The sequence below is a fragment of the Sciurus vulgaris genome, assembly GCF_902686455.1.
Source record: "Sciurus vulgaris genome assembly, chromosome: 5".
NCBI classification, from domain to species: Eukaryota; Metazoa; Chordata; class Mammalia; order Rodentia; family Sciuridae; genus Sciurus; species Sciurus vulgaris.
In genome coordinates, this window is record NC_136465.1 from 66,757,185 (window position 1) to 66,776,547 (window position 19,363).

Sequence of the window (19,363 nt, forward strand, 5' to 3'; positions counted from 1 at the left end):
TTTTTTTTGGGGGGGGGGTGTTTATTTTTCTTTTGCACTGCCAGGGCTAGAACCAGGGCCTCACACTTGATGGGGAAGCGCTCTACCACTGAGTTTACCTCCCCAGCTGTTTTTATTTTATTTTGAGATAGGATCTGCCTAAGTTAACCCAGGCTAGCCTCAAATTTGGGATTCTCCTGCCTCAACCTCCACAGTCTCTGAGGTTATAAGTGTGTGCCACTGTGCACTCAGCTGGGCTTTGTGCTTTGATGCAGATGTCTGATATAATTCTTTAATGTGCCTGCCTCCTTTAAGGCCCAAAGAGAAAGAATGTGTTTCCAATTCCAGCTACTTGTAGCCCTGCTAGAAGTGCAGGCCTCCCTGTGAGAGGGACTCCCAAAGGGATATACAAATAGAAAAGGAACAGGGAGGGCTGGAGATGTAGCTCAGTGGTAGAGCACTTGCCTGGCATACAGGAGGCCTGGGGTTTCCATACCCAGCTCTGAAAAAATGAAAGGAAAAAAAAAAAAAAAAAAAAGAAAACGAACAGGAGCAGGACACTTAATATGTGTCAGAACTGTGCATCACATCCATCATATCTTCGTGTATTATGTTATGTATATTATGTACATATATATGTTATAATTGGTGGTAAAGACTTGAGATGGATGTGTACATATGTGTAGCTAGCACATATATTTATAAAATTGTTATCCTCTTTCTAAATAGCAAACAGACTTTGACAGGTGACATGACTTGCCTAGACACATTGCTAGGATTCTAACACCAGCAGCCGGATCTCAAAGCCGGCACTCTTTCCACTACACCCTTCTTCCTCTGTTCCATGGGAGGTGACCAGGGGAAGGAGGAACAGGGTCTGATGTAGATGTGGAAGGGTCAGTTCCTCAGGGGCCCAGGCTGCTTCCCAGTTGCTTCCGTTGGCTCATCCTGCCCCTCCCTCCTTCAGGATCCTCCAAGCAGGCCTGGAAGTGGAGCGTCTTTCGATCAGGAATTTCTTCCATCATTTCCATTCCAAGCGAGGCATGTGGAACCGACGCCAAATGAAGATGCCGTAATCCCTGGGGCTGCCTGCAGCTCCTTGACTTGCAGTTGCTCCCCAGCACCCCTGATCGCTGCTGGAGGAGGGGAGGGCAGGGGAGCAGAAGCGATGGCTAGGTCCCAAGAGACCTCAGAGCCAATTCCCCTTTCCACTGGGAGCTGTCCCCTCATGCAGAGACAGGTGCCAAGGCTCCTCTGCCACTTGATCAGTCAACAGAGAGAGAATGGCTCCTGAGAAGGATGGGGCAGCGAGGTCAAGGAAGGAAAGACCTGCTTGAGCAATACTGTCATTAACCATGAAGGTGCATTCCAGTCACCCCTCATGCTCCTCCTGGGAGTTTTGGCCATTGAAACTGAAAACTTCTGCTGGGCATATTTTAATGGAGGGTTTATTTTTCAAACAGAGAACCAAAACTTCTGTCTGGACCCAGCATTGACTGCGAAAGGAGTGAAGTTGTGCATTGAAGGAGCAGTCCCATTTGCAGATCCCAGATCCGAATTTGTGTAGAGGTGTGTCCCTCGGGCACTGACACTTCTAGAGGTGCTGGCCACATGTGGAGCAGGTCTAGCTCTAGCCCAGGCTTGTGCCTTCTAAACACATGTACATCTCTCCTGGTAGCCATTGAACAGCAGGCCATGGATCAGGGCATTAACCTAACCCCTCCAGGTGGCACTAACTTCAGACTGGAAGCACAGAACTGGCAGCCATGTCCAGGTACAGTAGTGGGGTTGGGAAATAGGGAACTAATGAGCATTGGGCTTATCTTGCCCAGTGTTGGACATATGGGCCATGCAGAACCTGCAAGGTGAAAAAGGCCAGAGAAAAAGGTCTTTCCCTTCCCAGCTCACCTGTGAGGTAAGACCTCTGGAGTGGATAGAAAGAGTCAAGCAAAGAGGATGTAAACACAAACCATCAACTTTGTGTAGATGAGACGAGGCAGAAATCTGACAGAGAAGGATGAAACGGAAGTGGAAAACTTGAATCCTGGAAGCCCAGCTCCCCTATGGATTTGCCCTCCTGCAGGGAGAGCCTCACCTGCCTGGCCTTGAGGGGAAGAAGAGGAAGGGGTATGGGTGAAACCCCAGACTTCAAGACAGGAAATGGGCAAGGCAGAAGGGTTTGGGGAACTGAGGGTATTGTCCTGAAAGGTATCTTCCCCAAGGGGAGGGGAGCAGGAGGAACTGAAAAGTGAAGCAGTTTCAGGGAAAATCACTCTTGGCCTTTTCAGTCTGCTACCACCCTTTATGTCACCTGATGATCATGCACTTATCTTGCACTAATCCCCGGTGCTTTTGTGGCTGGGGACTTTTCTACTGCTGCTGTTGAATTCACCAATGGTGCATTGGATGCTGGATCTTGAACTCCAGAGTCTGTGGAGGGAGCTGAGCACAAGGCCTCCCTGTTGGGAGGTGCAGCAGGGCCCAGGAGCTCCATGCTGTGACAGTCTATATCACAGCGCTCAGAGATAGTGTCTACCTGGTGGGCTTTGCATTCACAAACAGCAAAACTTTGGCTTATGAGAGGACAGAGCCCATTGAGAACCTTCTGGACTTTGGGGAGAATCCCTGCCTTCCCCTAAGGAGTCAGAAAGGACAGAGACATTTCAGTGAATAGGTTTTGGCTTGTATGTCATACCTGCCCCCTCAGCTGTGGCTTTTACTGGTCCCTGCCCAGGCTTCTACCCTTGGAAAGAACCCCATAGGAGATAGGCTAGGGCCACAGTTGGCCAACTGGGGGGCCAGCTTTCTTTTTAGGGCCACTCATCCATGGCATTGCACTGGAGGCAACAGTCCCAACAGCCCTCTTGTTCCACCTCTCCTAGGGACCAGGAGACAGCCCAGCCCTCCCTGCCCTGCCCACAATCCCTCTGTCCTTGGGCCAGTGCCTTGTGTTTGATGTCTGTTACCTCCCCACCATATCTGCCTTAACAGGAAGGGCCTGGCATGGCCCCTACTCTGTAGAGAAATGTCTTGGGTGGAGGGAGGGAGTGGGTGAAGGGAGGGAAAAAGCATTAAATACAGCATCTTCTTAGAAAACAAATGGCTCTTGTGTTTTCTTGTTGCCTATTCATGGTGGGAGAGGGTCAAGCTGAGGGGCCCAAGGATTACATCTGTGCACCTCTGATAGGTGTGCCAAGGACCTCCCTCACCGCCCTCCACCCTTGCTGCTAGTTTGCTACCTGCTCTGGGGGATGGGGTGTAGCCTTCTGTATGCTGTGGTTTGTTCAAGAAGGATATAACATTGTCCTTAAGTGTCTCACAGTCTGATAATAGATGAGGCATTTTCTGTTCAGTAAATTAATGGAAGTGACCATTCCAGCTGGGAAAGGCAATAGACAACCTGGTGAAGGAGACTAGCTATAAGGCCAGAATGGTTTGGTGAGCAGCAGAGAAGAGCCAAGTGGTAGCTTATTCTAAGATAACAAATGGGGCTGTGGTGCACACCTGTAATCCCAGAGACTCGGGAGGCTGAGGTAGAAGGATCTCAAGTTCAAGGCCAGTCTCAGCAACTTAGTGAAAGCCTGTCTCAAAATAAAAAATAAAAGGAGCTGGGGATGTGGCTCAGTGGTAGAGCACTCCTGAGTTCAACCCCTGGCACTGCAAAAATAAATAAAATTGATTAATTAAAATAGCAGATAGGGCTGCAGATGTAGCTCGGTGATTGAGTATTTGCCTAGCATGTGCAAGACCCTGGGTTTGATCCTAAACACAGAAAAATTATTTCTATTTGCAAATTCATCTTCCTAGTTGAATTTGGCCTAAGCAAAGATCAAAATTTGTATTCAGTAAATATATGCTTAAGAGACACTTTAGGGATGGTGGTTATTGGGGATTGAACCCAGGGACTTTACACTGAGCTACATCCCCAGCCCTTTTTATTTATTTGTTTATTTATTTGTTTATTTCTATTTTGAGGCAGGGTCTCACTAAGTTGCTTAGGACCTTGCTGAATTGCCGAGGCTGGCCTGGAACTTTTAATCCTCCTATCTCAGCCTCTCTAGTTGCTGGGATTATAAGTGCGCCCCCACACCCAACAAGAGACATTGTAATATGAAAACTATTACAGGTTTTAGTAGGTCCTTGAAAAGGTTTGTACATAAATGCATTAGTCCAGAATTGACTAATCTGTGATTGAGGTAGGAGATATAATAAGCCCTTTCCAGGACATAGAGAGGCCTTTCAGACACCAGCCTGGATACTGGAACCTTCATGACTGAAGACAAGGAGATTGACTCTAAGTGAATTTGCAGAGACTTTTATAGATAGAAATCATTCCATTTTACACAAAGGGAGAACTGAAGCCTGGAGCGAGGGAGGGCATGGGGTGGGTCAGAACCAAAGTCCTAAGGCTGGGCAGACTTGGTTTTACGTTGACCTATCATAGGCTCAGAGGATGCTGCCAGGGAGGGAAGATTGGCAGTACTGGAATCAGAGCTCAGAACTCCAGAACAAGATGGAGTCACTTAGATCAGTAAAGCATCACATCTTAATTTGGGTGCTGTAGATAGGAAGCCAGGACAGCTATATTGGACTTTTAGAAGCTCTCCCAGGGGCTGTGGAAAGTGCCCATTAGCATGGCAGATCAGGGAGGAAGGAGGCAGAAGCAGTTCCAGACCCAGTACCTGTAGGGGAAGCAGACAAGAAGCAATGAGGAGAGCAGGCCAGACCAGTGCTCCTCAAACTTGGATGCAGACACTGTTCACCTGGCACTTACTAAAATGCAGGTTCTGATTCTGTGGCTCAGGAGTAGAGCATGTTTAGCCAGCTCCCAAGTGGTTTTGTGGATTCTGCTGGCTTATGGACCATAATCTGAGCAACAAGGACTGCTAGACAATGCCAAGGAGACATCCCACATCTCCATCTTTCTTTTACTAGGTGGGCAGAACCAACCACTAACCACATTACCTCCCACCCCAACCCAGGCTGTGGAAAGACCTGAGCCTAAGAACTGAAGGAGCGTCACCTATTGACTGGGAAAAGGGGCATAGGGCAGGTCTTCCTGAGAACCAGTTCCCACTCTTCAAGATACCCATGTGCTCCCAGACTGATAGGCCCTCCCCTTTGGCTTGACAAGGGAAATTATTCTTACCCCAACCCCCCAGAGGTGAGAGAAGGGCCACCTGGGGAGCCCTTTGACCAGGGAACCTGCCGTCCTTCCTCACCTAGATCCCAGGCTGTGTTCAGAGAGGATTCCTTGAGGCCCTGGCAGCCAGGAAGCCTGTCTTATGAGCCCCAAAGGCTGTAATGAAGACATTGATGACAACAGTGATGAAGACCAAGGTGGTGGCAGCATTGTTGAGCTGGTTTAGTCGCCACTGATTCTCTACCTCATTCAGGTTTAGCCGTGCTGTGGAAGAGTGGGGAGCAGGGAAGGAAGGGTCAGATTAGGGGCCATCGCTTGAACATTCCCTCCCTATATCCACTCACTTGGAGAAAATTGGTCATGACCCACATGACAGCCATCAAGGGAAGTGGTCATCATTGGGCTGAAACTGAAATGCCTTTGGCCCTCTTGACCAGCATGTGGTGCTTCATGGATGGGATTTGGGAATTTAAGCTGGGTCTTCCAAGAGTGGAGATAAATGATCACAAAAGGCTATAGGGAGCTGGGTGCAGTGGCACACTCCTGTAATCCAGCAACTCTGGAGGCTGAGGCAGGAGGATCGCAAGTTCAAAACCAGCCTCAGCAATTTAGCGAGGCCCTGAGTAACTTAGTGAGACCCTGCCTCAAAATAAAATAAAATAAAGGGATAGGGATGTGGCTCAGTGGTTAAGCGTACCTATGTTCAATCTTTGGTGCCAAAAAACAAAAACAAAAAAGACTATAGGGTCGAAGATTCAAGATGGCGGACTAGAGGGAGGCTGCATTCCTTGTCACTCCATAACTCCGGTTCAAGCAGAGGATATCTGTTTCTTGATTGCTCACTGTCAGGCGCCTATCATCCACCATTTGCCTGCCTCTTGCCTGTCCATCACCTGCCTTACATCTATCCATCACCCAACGCACGAGGTTCACCTCCCGATCGTCCGACAACAGTCAGCAAACTGATCGCCAACTGCCAGTGGAGCACCAGCTGCCTGCTGTTGCCTGGAAGTTCTCTGTCACAGTACCTGCAGGTTTGATTACACATGGCTGCCGCCATTTTGAGACAACAGCCAGGCCCTGTAGGACCCCTTTCCAGACTGATTGAGCCCCGTCTCCAGGATCCCTCAGCCGGACCGATCACTTCCTGCCTCCAAGGCCCTCACATCGACTGACTGCTCCCTGCCGCCAGGACCCCCAGACCGACTGATTGCACCCGGCCTCCAGGATCCCACAACCACACCAAACACACCGGAACTCCAGGACCCCTGCCTGACCAACCAAATCCCGCCTCCAGGACCTCCTGCTGACCACATCCACACCCTGAGCTGCAGCTCCTCATTTGCCAACACATTTGGAAGCCAGAGCGGCCATCTTGGATAATCCTGGAAGCCATAGCTCCGATCTTTAGGTGGGGCAAATCCCATCCTGAGATGCCTGCTGGAGGCTTGAAGCTCATTGTCAGGTACCTCTCACACATCAGGCTACTGAACTCTGGGAGGTTTCATTACTATATGACTTATACTGTAGATTTTCTTTCTTCTCCTTATTGAAAAATTTTGTTTTTATTTCTTTACTTTTCTTGCTCTCTTTTCCTTTTGTTTATCTGTTCCCTCAGAGTCTCTTTCTCCCTTTTTTGCGTGCTAGCATCCAATTTCTTTTGATTACACTCTCACCCTTTCTATTATCTAGAACTTCTGTATATTCTTTTCTTATCCCATTAACAGCCACATTCTGCATCCCTCTGCATCCTCTTTGTCCTCCATTTGAAACTGTAGACCTTATTGCAAATTTGTTTGTTTTACTGAAGATAATTTTTGAACTCATTCTGTTTATTATGACAGTTTTATTATTGTCCTCATAGGGGCTATTTGGTCTAGGATTGCATAGTGTCTGAATTGGGCACTGCTAACATTGATCTCCCCATAAAGAAAGGGTTTTGGAAACCTATAGGGCCACTATAAGCCTATAGGGGGAAATCTGTAATACCCCAGATCTGCACTGCTAGAAGGGAAGATACATGAACAACATGAAAAAACAAGGGAAGAAAATGACCCAAACAAATCTAGATTGTATGACAATGACAATCCAATGACAGTATGGTAGAAGAAATGTCAGAAAAGGACTTCAGATTATACATGATTAAGATGATTCACGAAGCAAAGGATGAGATAAGAGAGCAAATGCAGGCAATGAATGATAATACCAATAAGCTGAAAGGGCACCTGCAGGAAGCAAAAGATCATTTCAACAAAGAGATAGAGATTCTAAAAAAGAAACCAAATGGAAGCCCTTGAAATGAAGGAAACAGTAAACCAAATAAAAAACTCAATGGAAAGCATCACCAAAAGACTAGACCACTTGGAAGACAGAACCTCAGACGAAGAAGACAAAATATTTAATCTTGAAAATAAAGTTGCCCAAACAGAGAAGATGGTAAGAAATCATGAACAGAATCTCCAAGAACTATGGGACATCATGAAAAGACCAAATTTAAGAATTATTGGAATTGAGGAAGGCACAGAAATACAAACCAAAGGAATGAACAACCTATTCAATGAAATATCAGAAAATTTCCCAAACCTGAAGAATGAAATGGAAAATCAAATACAAGAGGCTTACAGAACACCAAATGCACAAAATCACAACAGATCCACACCCAAGGCACATTATAATTAAAATGCCTAACATTCAAAATAAAGATAGGATTTTGAAGGCTGCGAGAGAAAAGCATCAGATTACATATAGGGGGAGACCAATATGGATAGCAGCCGACTTCTCAACCCAGACTCTAAAAGCTAGAAGGGCCTGGAACAAAGTATTTCAAGCTCTGAAAGAACATGGTTGCCAACCAAGAATCCTATACCCAGTAAAATGAACCTTCAGATTTGAAGATGAAATAAAATCCTTCCATAATAAACAAAAGTTAAAAGAATTTACAAATAGAAAGCCTGCATTACAGAAAGTTCTCAACAAAATATTCCATGAGGAGGAAATGAAAAACAACAATGTAGGTCAGCAAAGGGAGGAACTACCTTAGAGAAAAACCACTCAAAGGAGAAACCAAACCAACTTAAAAACCAAAAATAAGCCAAATGACTGGGAATACAAATCATATCTCAATAATAACCCTGAACGTTAATGGCCTAAACTCCTCAATCAAAAGATATAGACTGGCAGAATGGCTTAAAAAGAAAGACCCAACAATATGCTGCCTGCAAGAGACTCATCTCATAGAAAAAGACATCCACAGACTAAAGGTGAAAGGATGGGAAAAAACCTACCACACACATCGACTCAGTAAAAAAGCGGGGGTTTTCATCCTTATATCATGGACTTCAAGCCAAAGTTAGTCAGAAGGGATAAAGAAGGACATTTCATACTGCTTAAGGGAACCATAAATCAGGAAGACATAACGATAGTAAATATTTATGCCCCAAACAAGTGTGCATCCCTGTACATCAAACAAATCCTTCTCAATTTTAGGAATCACATAGACCACAACACAGTAATTCTGGGTGACTTTAATGCACCACTGTCACCACTAGATAGATCTTCCAAATAAAAACCAACCAAAGAAACCATAGAACTCAATAACACAATCAATAACCTACACTTAGTAGACATATATAGAATATTCCATCCATCAACAAGCGGATTCACTTTCTTCTCAACAGCACATGGAACCTTCTCGAAAATAGACCATAGAAATCAATGACAAAATAAAAAAGAAATTACTCCAACACCTGGAGACTAAATGATATTCTATTGAATGAAACATAGATAACAAAAAACATCAGGGAAGAGATAAAAAAATTCTTAGAGGTCAATGAGAATGACGATACAACATATCAAAATCTCTGGAACACTATGAAAGTGGTACTAAGAGGAAAATTCATTGCATGGAGCACATTCCAGAAAAGAATGAAAAGTCAACAACTAAATGACCTAACATTACAGCTCAAAGCCCTAGAAAAAGAACAGAATAACAGCAAAAGTAGTAGAAGACAGGAAATGATTAAAATCAGAGCTGAAATCAATGAAATTGAAACAAAAGAAACAATTCAAAAAATTGACAAAACAAAAAGTTGGTTCTTTGAGAAAGTAAACAAAATAGACAAACCCTTAGCCACACTAACAAAGAGAAGGAGAGAGAAGACTCAAATTACTAAAATTCATGATGAAAAAGAAAATATCACGACAGACACTATTGAGATACAGAGCATGAGAAGCTACTTTGAAAATCTGTATTCCAACAAAATAGAAACTACTGAAGACATTGACAAATTTCTAGAGACATATGCTCCTCCCAAACTGAACCAGGAGGACATACACAATTTAAACAGATCAATATCAAGCAATGAAATAGAAGAAGCCATTAAAAACCTGCCATCCAAGAAAAGCCCAGGACCAGACGGATTCTCATCCGAGTTCTACAAGACCTTCAAAGAAGAACTCATTCCAATACTTCTCAAAGTATTCCAGGAAATAGAAAAGGAGGGAACCCTACCAAACTCCTTCTATGAAGCTAATATCACCCTCATACACAAACCAAGCAAAGACACATCAAGGAAAGAACATTTTAGACCAATATCCTTGATGAATATAGATGCAAAGATACTTAACAAAATATTGGCAAAACGAATCCAAAAACATATTAAGAATATCGTGCACCACGATCAAGTGGGGTTCATCCCTGGAATGCAAGGATGGTTTAACATCCATAAATCAATAAACCTAATCCATAATGTCAATAGACTTAAGGATAAGAATCATGGTTATTTCCATTGATGCAGAAAAAGCATTCGACAAAATACAACACCCCTTCATGCTCAGAACACTAGAAAAAATAGGGATAGTAGGAACATACCTGAACATTGTAAAGGCTATTTATGCTAAGCCCATGGCCAACATCATTCTTAATGGAGAAAAACTGAAACCATTTCCCTTAAAAATGGGAACAAGACAGGGATGTCCTCTTTCACCACTTCTATTCAACATTGTCCTCGAAACTCTAGCCAGAGCAATTAGGCAGACTAAAGAAATTAAAGGGATATGAATAGGAAAAGAGGAACTTAAGCTGCCACTATATGCTGATGACATGATTCTATATTTAGAGGATCCAAAAACCTCCTCCAGAAAACTTCTAGACCTCATTAATGAATTCAGCAAAATAGCAGACTATAAAATCAACATGCATAAATCTAAAGCATTTTTATACGCAAGCGACAAAACATCTGAAAGGGAAGTGAGGAAAACAACTCCATTTGCAACAGCCTCAAAAAAAATAAAATACTTCGGCATCAATTTAACCAAAGAGGTAAAAGATCTCTACAATGAAAACTACAAAAACGTTGAAGAAAGAAACTGAGGAAGACCTTAGAAGATGGAAAGATCTGCCATGTTCTTGGATAGGCAGAATTAATATTATCAAAATGGCCATACTACCAAAAGTGCTATACAGATTCAATGCAATTCCAATTAAAATCCCAATGATGTACCTTACAGAAATAGAGCAAAGCAATCACGAAATTCATCTGGAAGAATAAGAAACCCAGAATAGCTAAAACAATCCTTAGCAAGAAGAATGAAGCAGGGGGTATCGCAATACCAGAACTTCAACTTGACTACCAAGCAATAGTAACAAAAACAGCATGGTATTGGCACCATAATAGACAGGTAGATCAATGGTACAGAATAGAGGACACGGACACAAACCCAAATAAATACAATTTTCTCATACTAGACAAAGGTGCCAAAAATATACAATGGAGAAAAGAGCCTCTTCAACAAATGGTGCTGGGAAAACTGCAAATCCATATGCAACAGAATGAAACTAAACTCCTATCTCTCACCCTGCACAAAACTCAACTCACAATGGATCAAGGACCTCAGAATCAGACCAGAGACCTTGCATCTTATAGAAGAAAAAGTAGGTCCAAATCTTCACCTTGTTGGCTTAGGATCAGACTTCCTTAACAGGACTCCCATAGCACAAGAAATAAAAGCAAGAATCAACAACTGGGATAGATTCAAACTAAAAGCTTTCTCTCAGCAAAGGAAACTATCAGCAATGTGAAAAGAGAGCCTACAGAGTGGGAGAATATCTTTGCCACTCATATTTCAGATAGAGCACTAATTTCCAGAATATATAAAGAACTCAAAAAACTCTACACCAAGAATACAAATAACCCAAACAACAAATGGGCTAAGGATATGAACAGACACTTCACAGATGATCTACAAGCAATCAACAAACATCTGAAAAAATGTTCACCATCTTTAGTAATAAGAGAAATGCAAATCAAAACTACACTAAGATTCCATTTCACCCCAATTAAAATGGCAATTATCAAGAATACAAGCAACAATAGGTGTTGGTGAGGACGTGGGGAAAAAGGTACACTCATACATTGCTGGTGGGGCTGCAAATTTCCATTCTGGAAAGCAGTGTGGAGATTCCTTAGAAAACTTGGAATGGACCCACCATTTGACCCAGCTATCCCACTCCTTGGCCTATACCCAAAGGACTTAAAATCAGCATACTACAGAGATACAGCCACATCAATGTTCATAGCTACTCAATTCACAATAGCCATACTGGAACCAACCTAGATGTCCTTCAATTGATGAATGGATAAAGAAACTGTGGTATATATATATATATATATATATATATATATATATATATATATACACAATGGAATATTACTCAGCTATAAAGATAATAAAATTATGGCATTTGCAGGCAAATGGATGAAATTGGAGAATATCATGCTAAGTGAGATAAGCCAATCTCAAAAATCCAAAAGACAAATGATCTCACTGATAAGCAGATGATGACACATAATGGGGGATGGGAGGGGGGCAAGAATGGAGGAAGGAGGGACACTCTATAGAGGGAAAAGAGGGGTGGGAGGGGTCGGGGGAAGGAAAAAATAACAGAATGAATCAAACATCATTACCCTATGTAAATGTATGATTATGCAAATGGTATGCTGTTACTCCATGTACAAACAGAAACAACATGTATCCCATTTGTTTACAATTAAAAAAAAAAAAAAGACTATAGGGAACTCTGCCACAAGTTAGGACAGTCATTTGGCAGATATTGTGGAATGTATCTCTTCTGAGATACCAGGATAGAACAGATGTCTGCCCTCGCTGTACAGGAGTTATTTGTGCATGTGTAGGTGCAGCAGGCTAACACTAGGTGTCTAAATTGGGAACTCCATTGCATATGCCAAAGCAGGGGCCTTCTCCCCCAGCAGGGGGCAGCAAGGCAAAAAGCCTGACTGACTCCCAGCTCCTCACCAATGACGACTAGGAGGATTCCGATGACCACCTGCAGGAGCAGAGAGATGCTGATGAGGGTGACAAGGGCCGTGTAGTAATGAGAGGATGGTCCCTGTTCCAGCACCGCTTTCAGTCGTGTGGCATTGGACATGAAGAGAGCCACATCCAGCATGCTCTCTGCCACGCTTTTCTTGGTGGCGTAATGGTTCAGGTTGATGGGTTGGTTCCTCCTGGGGTTGGAGTTCCTAGGCTGTAAGGGAGAAAGCACAGACTTACCTAGGAAACTCCAGAAGGGAAGCAGTGGAGAGCTGCAAAGAGGAGATTTTAATTCCTTTCCCAAAGCAGGTGGGAATGCCCTCACCATGGAGGGTGAGAACTCATGATTTATGGCCTGAAAATAAAGGGCTGCTGGGCATAGTGGCCCAGGCCTGCAGTCCCAGCTCCTCAAGAGGCTGAGGTAGAGAATCTTTTGAGCCCAGAAGTTTGAGATCATCCTGCACAATATAGTGAGACTGTCTGACTAAATAAACACAGAATAAATAAACACACACAAAAATAAGTAAAACATTAGACTACAGAACACTTAAAGATCTTTGCTCTCTAAAGTAATGCTATGTTGTGACTTCTACTTCACGGAGGAGCACTTTCCCTCACACCTTGATGCATCCAGCAATAGAGGATTTGAAGCTTGGGTAAAATGGAATAGATGCCATAATCCCAAGGGATGGTGTGTAGCTCAGTGAATTAAACATGAGGTGCCTTTCAATCCACTGAGCTCCTGAACCAAGAACCCTGGAATCTCAGCCCTGTTCAGGTACACACTGGCCATTAAACATAGGCTTTCCGAACACACATATGTAAGCATGTGTATATAACACAGTAATTAGTGCATACTATTTAAAAACTTTTTTTTTCAATACTAGGAATTGAACCCAGGGGTGCTATACCACTGTGCTACATCCCCAGCTCTTCTTTTATTTTTATTTTGAGACAAGGCCTTGCTAAGTTTCCCAGGCTGTCCTTGAACTTGTGATCCTCCTACCTCAGCCTCCCAAGCTAATTTAGTGTTTTGAATAAATTTTAGCTAGGGTTCATTATAGTGTAATTTATATTAAATTTGGTTTTGGAGTATAAAATAAAGCTGTTATTTACAAGAAGCCTCTAACTCCAAAGGATGGAATCACAACACAGGGCACATGGTAAGGGTCTCTGGGGTGGGCCAAGAAATTCACACTGGATGCTGCAGGCCATCTGCAGTCACTTAAGAGCATATGGGAGATTGATTTAGCAGTGGTGCTTGGGATAGATTGAGCCAGGAAGGACCAGAGGCAAGGAGACTCATTTAAAGGTTATGGTCTTATGGGCTTGAGATGTGACTCAGTGGTAGAACACTTGCCTAGCATGGTGAGGCCCTGAGTTGATCCCCAGCACTGCATAAAATAAATAAAGGTTATGTTCTTGATTTAGGGTGAATATAACAGGGAACTGAAGTGGCTGGTGATGAGAAGGGAGAGGAAGAGGACTATGAAAGATGTTTTGGCTTGGAGGTAGGGAAGCTGACTCAGCAGGTCATCACAGCAGGATAGATCCCTATGGGGTGGAGGGACAGACAGATGGTCTAGTGGATGGAAGGATGGGTGGATGGGGCAGGTTCAGAGGGTCTGGATGCTTCTTGTATTCAGTGTGACTACAGCAAAGCACTTCACTTTTTTGTTAAATAGGTAATTACAGAGCAAGTTAAGAGGGAGGAGAAGCCTACAACTTTGGACTGTAAGAACTTTAAAAATGTTCTGAAATGCAACAATCTCCAAACTTTTTTGATAGTATAATCCCAGAATCAGCATTAATTATTTTGTGTTGGGCATACCCTGTAATCCCAGCAAGTTAGGAGGCTGAGGCAGGAGGATCACAAGTTGGAGACTAGCCTTAGCTACTTAGACCCTGTTTCAAAAATAAAAACAAGGACTTTGGATGTAGCTCAGTGATAGAGCACCCCTGGGTTCAATTTCAGGTATTACAAAACAAACAAATAAACAAAACAAAACAGAACAACAACAACAAAAAACAACCCAGCTCTAATCCACACACCTAGTTATAGACCGAACCAAACCTTTCCTAAATCAACAGAAAGGGGCCCCCGTCTCCCTGTCCTCCTAAAGTTTGCCTTCAAAGTTCATTTTCAAACTCCAGGTCCATCAATCCCTTTGCCAGGAGGATACAGTCGAGGCAGGTGGTGGGTCACAGGGATGTTAGCAAGGAGCACCTTCCCTGACAGACAGGATCAGTGCTGGCAGCATGTGCACCTTGAGCCTCTGTTTCCATGTGCCCATTGGAGGATCCAAGCACGAAGGGACCCACTTCCCTACGGTGGTTCCCTGCACTGGGGTTGCACATTATCAGTTTATCAAAATCTGTATGTACTCAACTTCTGGGCAGGATGGGACACTCAGAGGGCAATCAGAAGTGTGCACTTTGGCCAGCAGAGTTATTTATACACTTTTCCTCAGGACATGAAAATGGAGACCCGTGGGCATCATTCAGTCAACACAGTTTGACCATACACTTCAGGCGGTGCTCAGGACTGAGTACCCTCAAGGTGGGATAAAATATTGTTGCTACCCCCAGGTCCCTGGTGAGCACTGGCTCATTGGGTTGTTGGCCACTCATACCAGGCCCTGGTTGCCAGTTATTTTTCACAGCTACCAAAATCAGACTGAGGCCCAGAGCCTAGAGAAATAGGAAACAGGGCTGTAGACACAAGGGAATGGAATAGCTCCCTGTCTCTCATTCCTTTCTGTTCGACTTTTCTGGGGTCTGGGTTTCAGCCAGGGGGCTATGAGTTGGAGGAGGTGGGGATAGCATGGTGGTAAGGACCTGTGCAGACCTGGGAGGCCACACACCTCATTCAGAGCCTTTGGAAATGAGCGTCAGGCAAGTCTGGGCTTGAAAGAGGCCAGCAGTCTGGTTGATTAGGGCCAGAGATCCCAGGACTAATACCTCACAAAGTACAATGATCATTTACAACATGTAGTCCTAGCGCGTTCTGGTCACTAAGAGAGTCTCTGGTTCAGCCCCCTCCCCTCCCTGAGTCATTCAGAGTCCCTGCCTCATGCACACCCATATCCACTCCTCCTCTTCCCACCTTACCCTCTGATTTGTCCAATAGCTTTCTCACTCCAAACCCAGTTAGAAAGATCTGATAGATCCATCTAGCATCAAGGAAGACACCTTTCTCTGAACATTTGCATATGAACAGTAGACAAAACCTTAAACTCAAACCTTTAGCAGTGTTTTCAGCACTGACTCAATGGTGGTAAGAAGGGGAAGAGAGGGTGAAGGGAGGGGAGTACTTGGGAACAGAGAGATCTTCCCAAACCTGTCCATAAAGTATCCTAAGCTGGCCATAGGCTTGGTGGTGCACATCTTTAATCCCAGTGATTTAGATGCTGAGGCAGGAGAAGTGCAAGTTTGAAGCCAGCCTCAGCAACTTAGTGAGGTCTTCAGCAACTTAGCAAGATCCTGTCTCAGAATAAAAAATAAGAAGGCCTGGAGATGTATCTCAGTGGCAGAGCACCCTGGGTTCAATTCCTGGGTGGGGGACGACTAAAGAAATGTTTCACTTTTCTTTCTTTTTTTCCCTCACCCACAGGGGATGGAAGCCAGTGTAGTGCCCTCGTTCACTGAACTGCATCTCTAGCTCCTGCAAAATTTTAAGAGCTGGTCGACTTCTGTTGAATCTATTTGAGAGCCCAGAGCTTCACAGTGTTGTGGAGATTCACAATGAGTTGAGGAGGTGCAGGCCTCAGCCTCATCCTCTCCTAAATTCAAGACCTTTCCCTTGCCTCTCTAAATTTATTTTGACAAGTCCTGATTCTGGAGTGCTTCTAAGTGAGGGTGCTTTTCCAGGGTCTGCTTAAGGTGGTGATGACCTCTATGGGGTGCCTATCATCCCAAGGCACCAGTTCTCCAGAATGTCCACATGGTGGCGTGTAGGGTCCAAAGAAGCTACTTGGGCACTCTGGCAGGATGGAGTTTCTGTTCCCAGGTATCCACTGACAGGACAGGATTGGTGTGAAACCTGGATTCCTGGGAGGCCCAGGACAGGAGCCTGAATAGGACCCAAGTCTGAATAGGTCAACCTAAAACCCACAGACATGAGTGTCAAAGGAGAGTTCAAGAATAAACCAATACTGCTAGGTGCAGAGGTGCCTACCTGTAATGTAAGGGACCCTGGAGAATGAAGCAGGAGGATCATAAATTCAAGACCAGCCTGAGCAATTTAGCAAGATCCTGTCTCAAAATAAAGAATAAGGAGGGTTGTGGGGCTGGGGTTGTGGCTCAGTGGTAGAGCACTTGCCTAGCAAGTGTGAGGCACTGGGTTCAGTCCTCAGCACCACATAAAAATTAATTAATTAATTAAAGGTATTGTGTCCATCTACAACTACACACACACACACACACACACACACACACACACACACACATTTTAAACAAAAGAAGGAGTGGGAATTCAGTTCAGTGGTAGTGTCCCTTGGTTAAATCCTCAGGACCATCATGCAAACACAAATTGAAAGAATGAGCCAAGACTGAAGTAGGGCCTTCAAGACTGAGGTTAGGTGGAAGGACTTCAAAGGGAGGGAGTTTGGGGGAGGGGCTCCAGCAAGACCTGCAGTCTGGGAGCTGGCAGTTAGAAGGGGCTGGCTGTGAGACCCTGGATGAAGTTGTTTTGAAAGGGGCCCCCTCGTGGTAACATCATTAAAAAGCAGGGAAAGAGTTGTCTTAATCCTGCTGGGCCAGTTTAGAGGCAGCCCAGCTCAGAGGCAGGGATGGGTAAAATCACCTGAGGGCCCTCCCTTGCAACCTGAGGATTGGATTAGATAAACACTCAAATCCTGCAGGATACCATCCTTTCTACCCATGCCCAGAACCTGCAAGCAACTCCACCAGAGGTCAGGATAAAAGAGGAGGGTTGGGGTGGCTGGCAGGGTGATCTCTGCTTCTACCTTCAGAGGAGCTGGCCCTTTAAGGCCAGGCCCAGGCTGGTTGCGAACAAAGGCCCGGGAATGTGGGCTGGACCAGGGAACTGAGCCACCCAGAGTGAGTCATTCATGTTTCATGGACTCGGAATTGCTGGCTCCCACTTGCTGCCCTCCCATGGCCCTGGCCCTGGCCCCGGCCTCCTCCCGGGGCTGAGGGGCAGCCTGCAGGGCCTGTCTGCCAGATCTTGCACTGGGCGGGCTAGAGGCCTCCTCTCATCTCAAACCCACAAGCCCTCTGTCTGCTTCTGGTGCCTCTCAGAGCCAGGGCCAGAGGGCCTAGCCTCCTGGCCTCCAGGCCCAGCTCTGTCCCTGGGTTTGTAGCTCGATGCCTAGTTTCCACATCCATAAACTGAGGGGAAAATCCCATCTCTGGAGGAGAGGAGACTGTGAAGAAACTGAATGATACTTTGTTCCTCCTGAGAAGGACAGACAGAAACCAAGTTGTTCTTTTTTTTTTTTTTTTCTTTCATTCTGAAATCTGTCTCTCAATGACGCTCTGTCTCTGAATCTTTCTCTTCTGGCTCATTCTGTCTTGCACTTGACCCCTCAGTTTCACTCAAAGACAGCAGGACCCAGGGCCAGAGACCCATTTCCCTGAGCTCCCAGAGCCCCTATTTGAAGTACTGTGGCTCTGGGAAAGGTAACCAGTCACAATCTTGCTAGCCAGTGGCTCCCAAACACCAGGCCAACAGGCGGGGCTTCTGGTTGACACAGTTGGAGCGGGGCTGACTGTGGGGGAACTGGAACTCTGGGGCCACAAAAGGACATGGGTTTGGTAATCAGGGTGGGACGGAAATACCACTCCATGGTATTTCCCATTTGCCACTTCTGGGTCATCCCTAGTCACAATCATTTCCCTCCCTGATCCTCACCCTGTATGTTCCAGCTCAGACTTCGCTGTTACCCAGGGCCCTCCTGCCAAGTCCCAGCTCCTAAGGCTTGTGTGGATTCCATCCCTTGAAATCATGGATGGCTTCATTGTTCTGCCAGATAATTATTTATCCCTAATCCTTGCTGGCCTATATTTTTGTTTCTTTACAAAACTAAAGTTGGATAAGAAAGGAATGCCTTTTAAACAGAAAAGTAAATAAGTTTTTACATTGTTTATTGACATTATGGTCACTGGGGACCAGGAGCTCCAATGGCTCATTCTGCCCTTTCTTGGAAACAAGATTATAGGGATGTTGTCCCAGAGTGTCATGGAAGTTGGTAAGTAACTGTTCTACTGAAAAGTCATGGGATCCTGTACTCAGTGTGTTGAAGATCTGAAGACTGTGGTAGCAGCTAGACCCTGTGGGGAAGGCCAGCCTGAGAAGGCTCAGAGGTGGCGATTTGGTTCAAATCCCGGCTCTGCTACAAGCTACATGCTACGTATGTAAAGCTGGTTCCCCTCACTGGCTTCCTTTTCTTGCTGTGAGATTGAAGGCTTGGGTTCTTTCCAGCAGAGTGATCTAGGAATGGGGAAGCCCCCGCCTCTGAGGAGAATCTCAGGGGTTGAGGGCATCCCCTGAGAGAGGCAGCTGGGGACCAAGGCCCAGGGCAGAGTCAGTGAGTCACTTTGGACCCGGCAGCTGTAGGGCATTGGTGACCTTTTAGTGAGTCATGCCTGTCAGCCCTGAGAAAAGCCATATGGCAGTCTTCCTGTGGGTCAGCTCAAACTCAGAGCTACAAACAAAACAGGCTGAGAGAACCTGGGCCAGTGGCCCTTCTGTTGTTTTCAAAATGACCAACCACCCAGGAAAGCCAGGTCTCCCCTGAAAAGGAGATGATGGGAAGCCAGGCTTTGAGAAAGCTGGTTTACCATCCAGAGAAAGGGCAGATCCAGCCCAGGAAGAGCAATCTGTTCAGATAAATGGATTTGAGTGAACTTCGATGCCAATTTGCTTTTAAATAGGTGTCTAAGATC

The 19,363-nt window shown here is 45.0% G+C and overlaps 2 protein-coding genes across 4 annotated transcripts in view; one reads left to right on the plus strand and one right to left on the minus strand.

The window, feature by feature from the left end:
- B4GALNT3 (beta-1,4-N-acetyl-galactosaminyltransferase 3) overlaps positions 1-3,694 on the plus strand; it is a 106,194-nt gene extending 102,500 nt beyond the window's left edge. Inside the window, exon 20 of the mRNA XM_079142374.1 lies at positions 947-3,694. Coding sequence (XP_078998500.1) covers positions 947-1,055 — 109 coding nt within the window. The 3' untranslated portion in view covers positions 1,056-3,694. The remainder of the gene's footprint in view (positions 1-946) is intronic.
- Positions 3,695-4,278: 584 nt separating this feature from the next.
- Positions 4,279-19,363, minus strand: part of NINJ2 (ninjurin 2) — a 100,320-nt gene continuing 85,235 nt past the window's right edge. For all 3 annotated transcript variants that reach the window (XM_079140348.1, XM_079140349.1, XM_079140350.1), the window contains exons 2-4: positions 12,437-12,668; positions 5,202-5,386; positions 4,279-4,661 (exon numbers count right to left, since the gene is read on the minus strand). In XM_079140348.1, the coding sequence (XP_078996474.1) occupies positions 5,220-5,386; positions 12,437-12,668 (399 nt within the window). In that variant the 3' untranslated portion in view covers positions 4,279-4,661; positions 5,202-5,219. The remainder of the gene's footprint in view (positions 4,662-5,201; positions 5,387-12,436; positions 12,669-19,363) is intronic.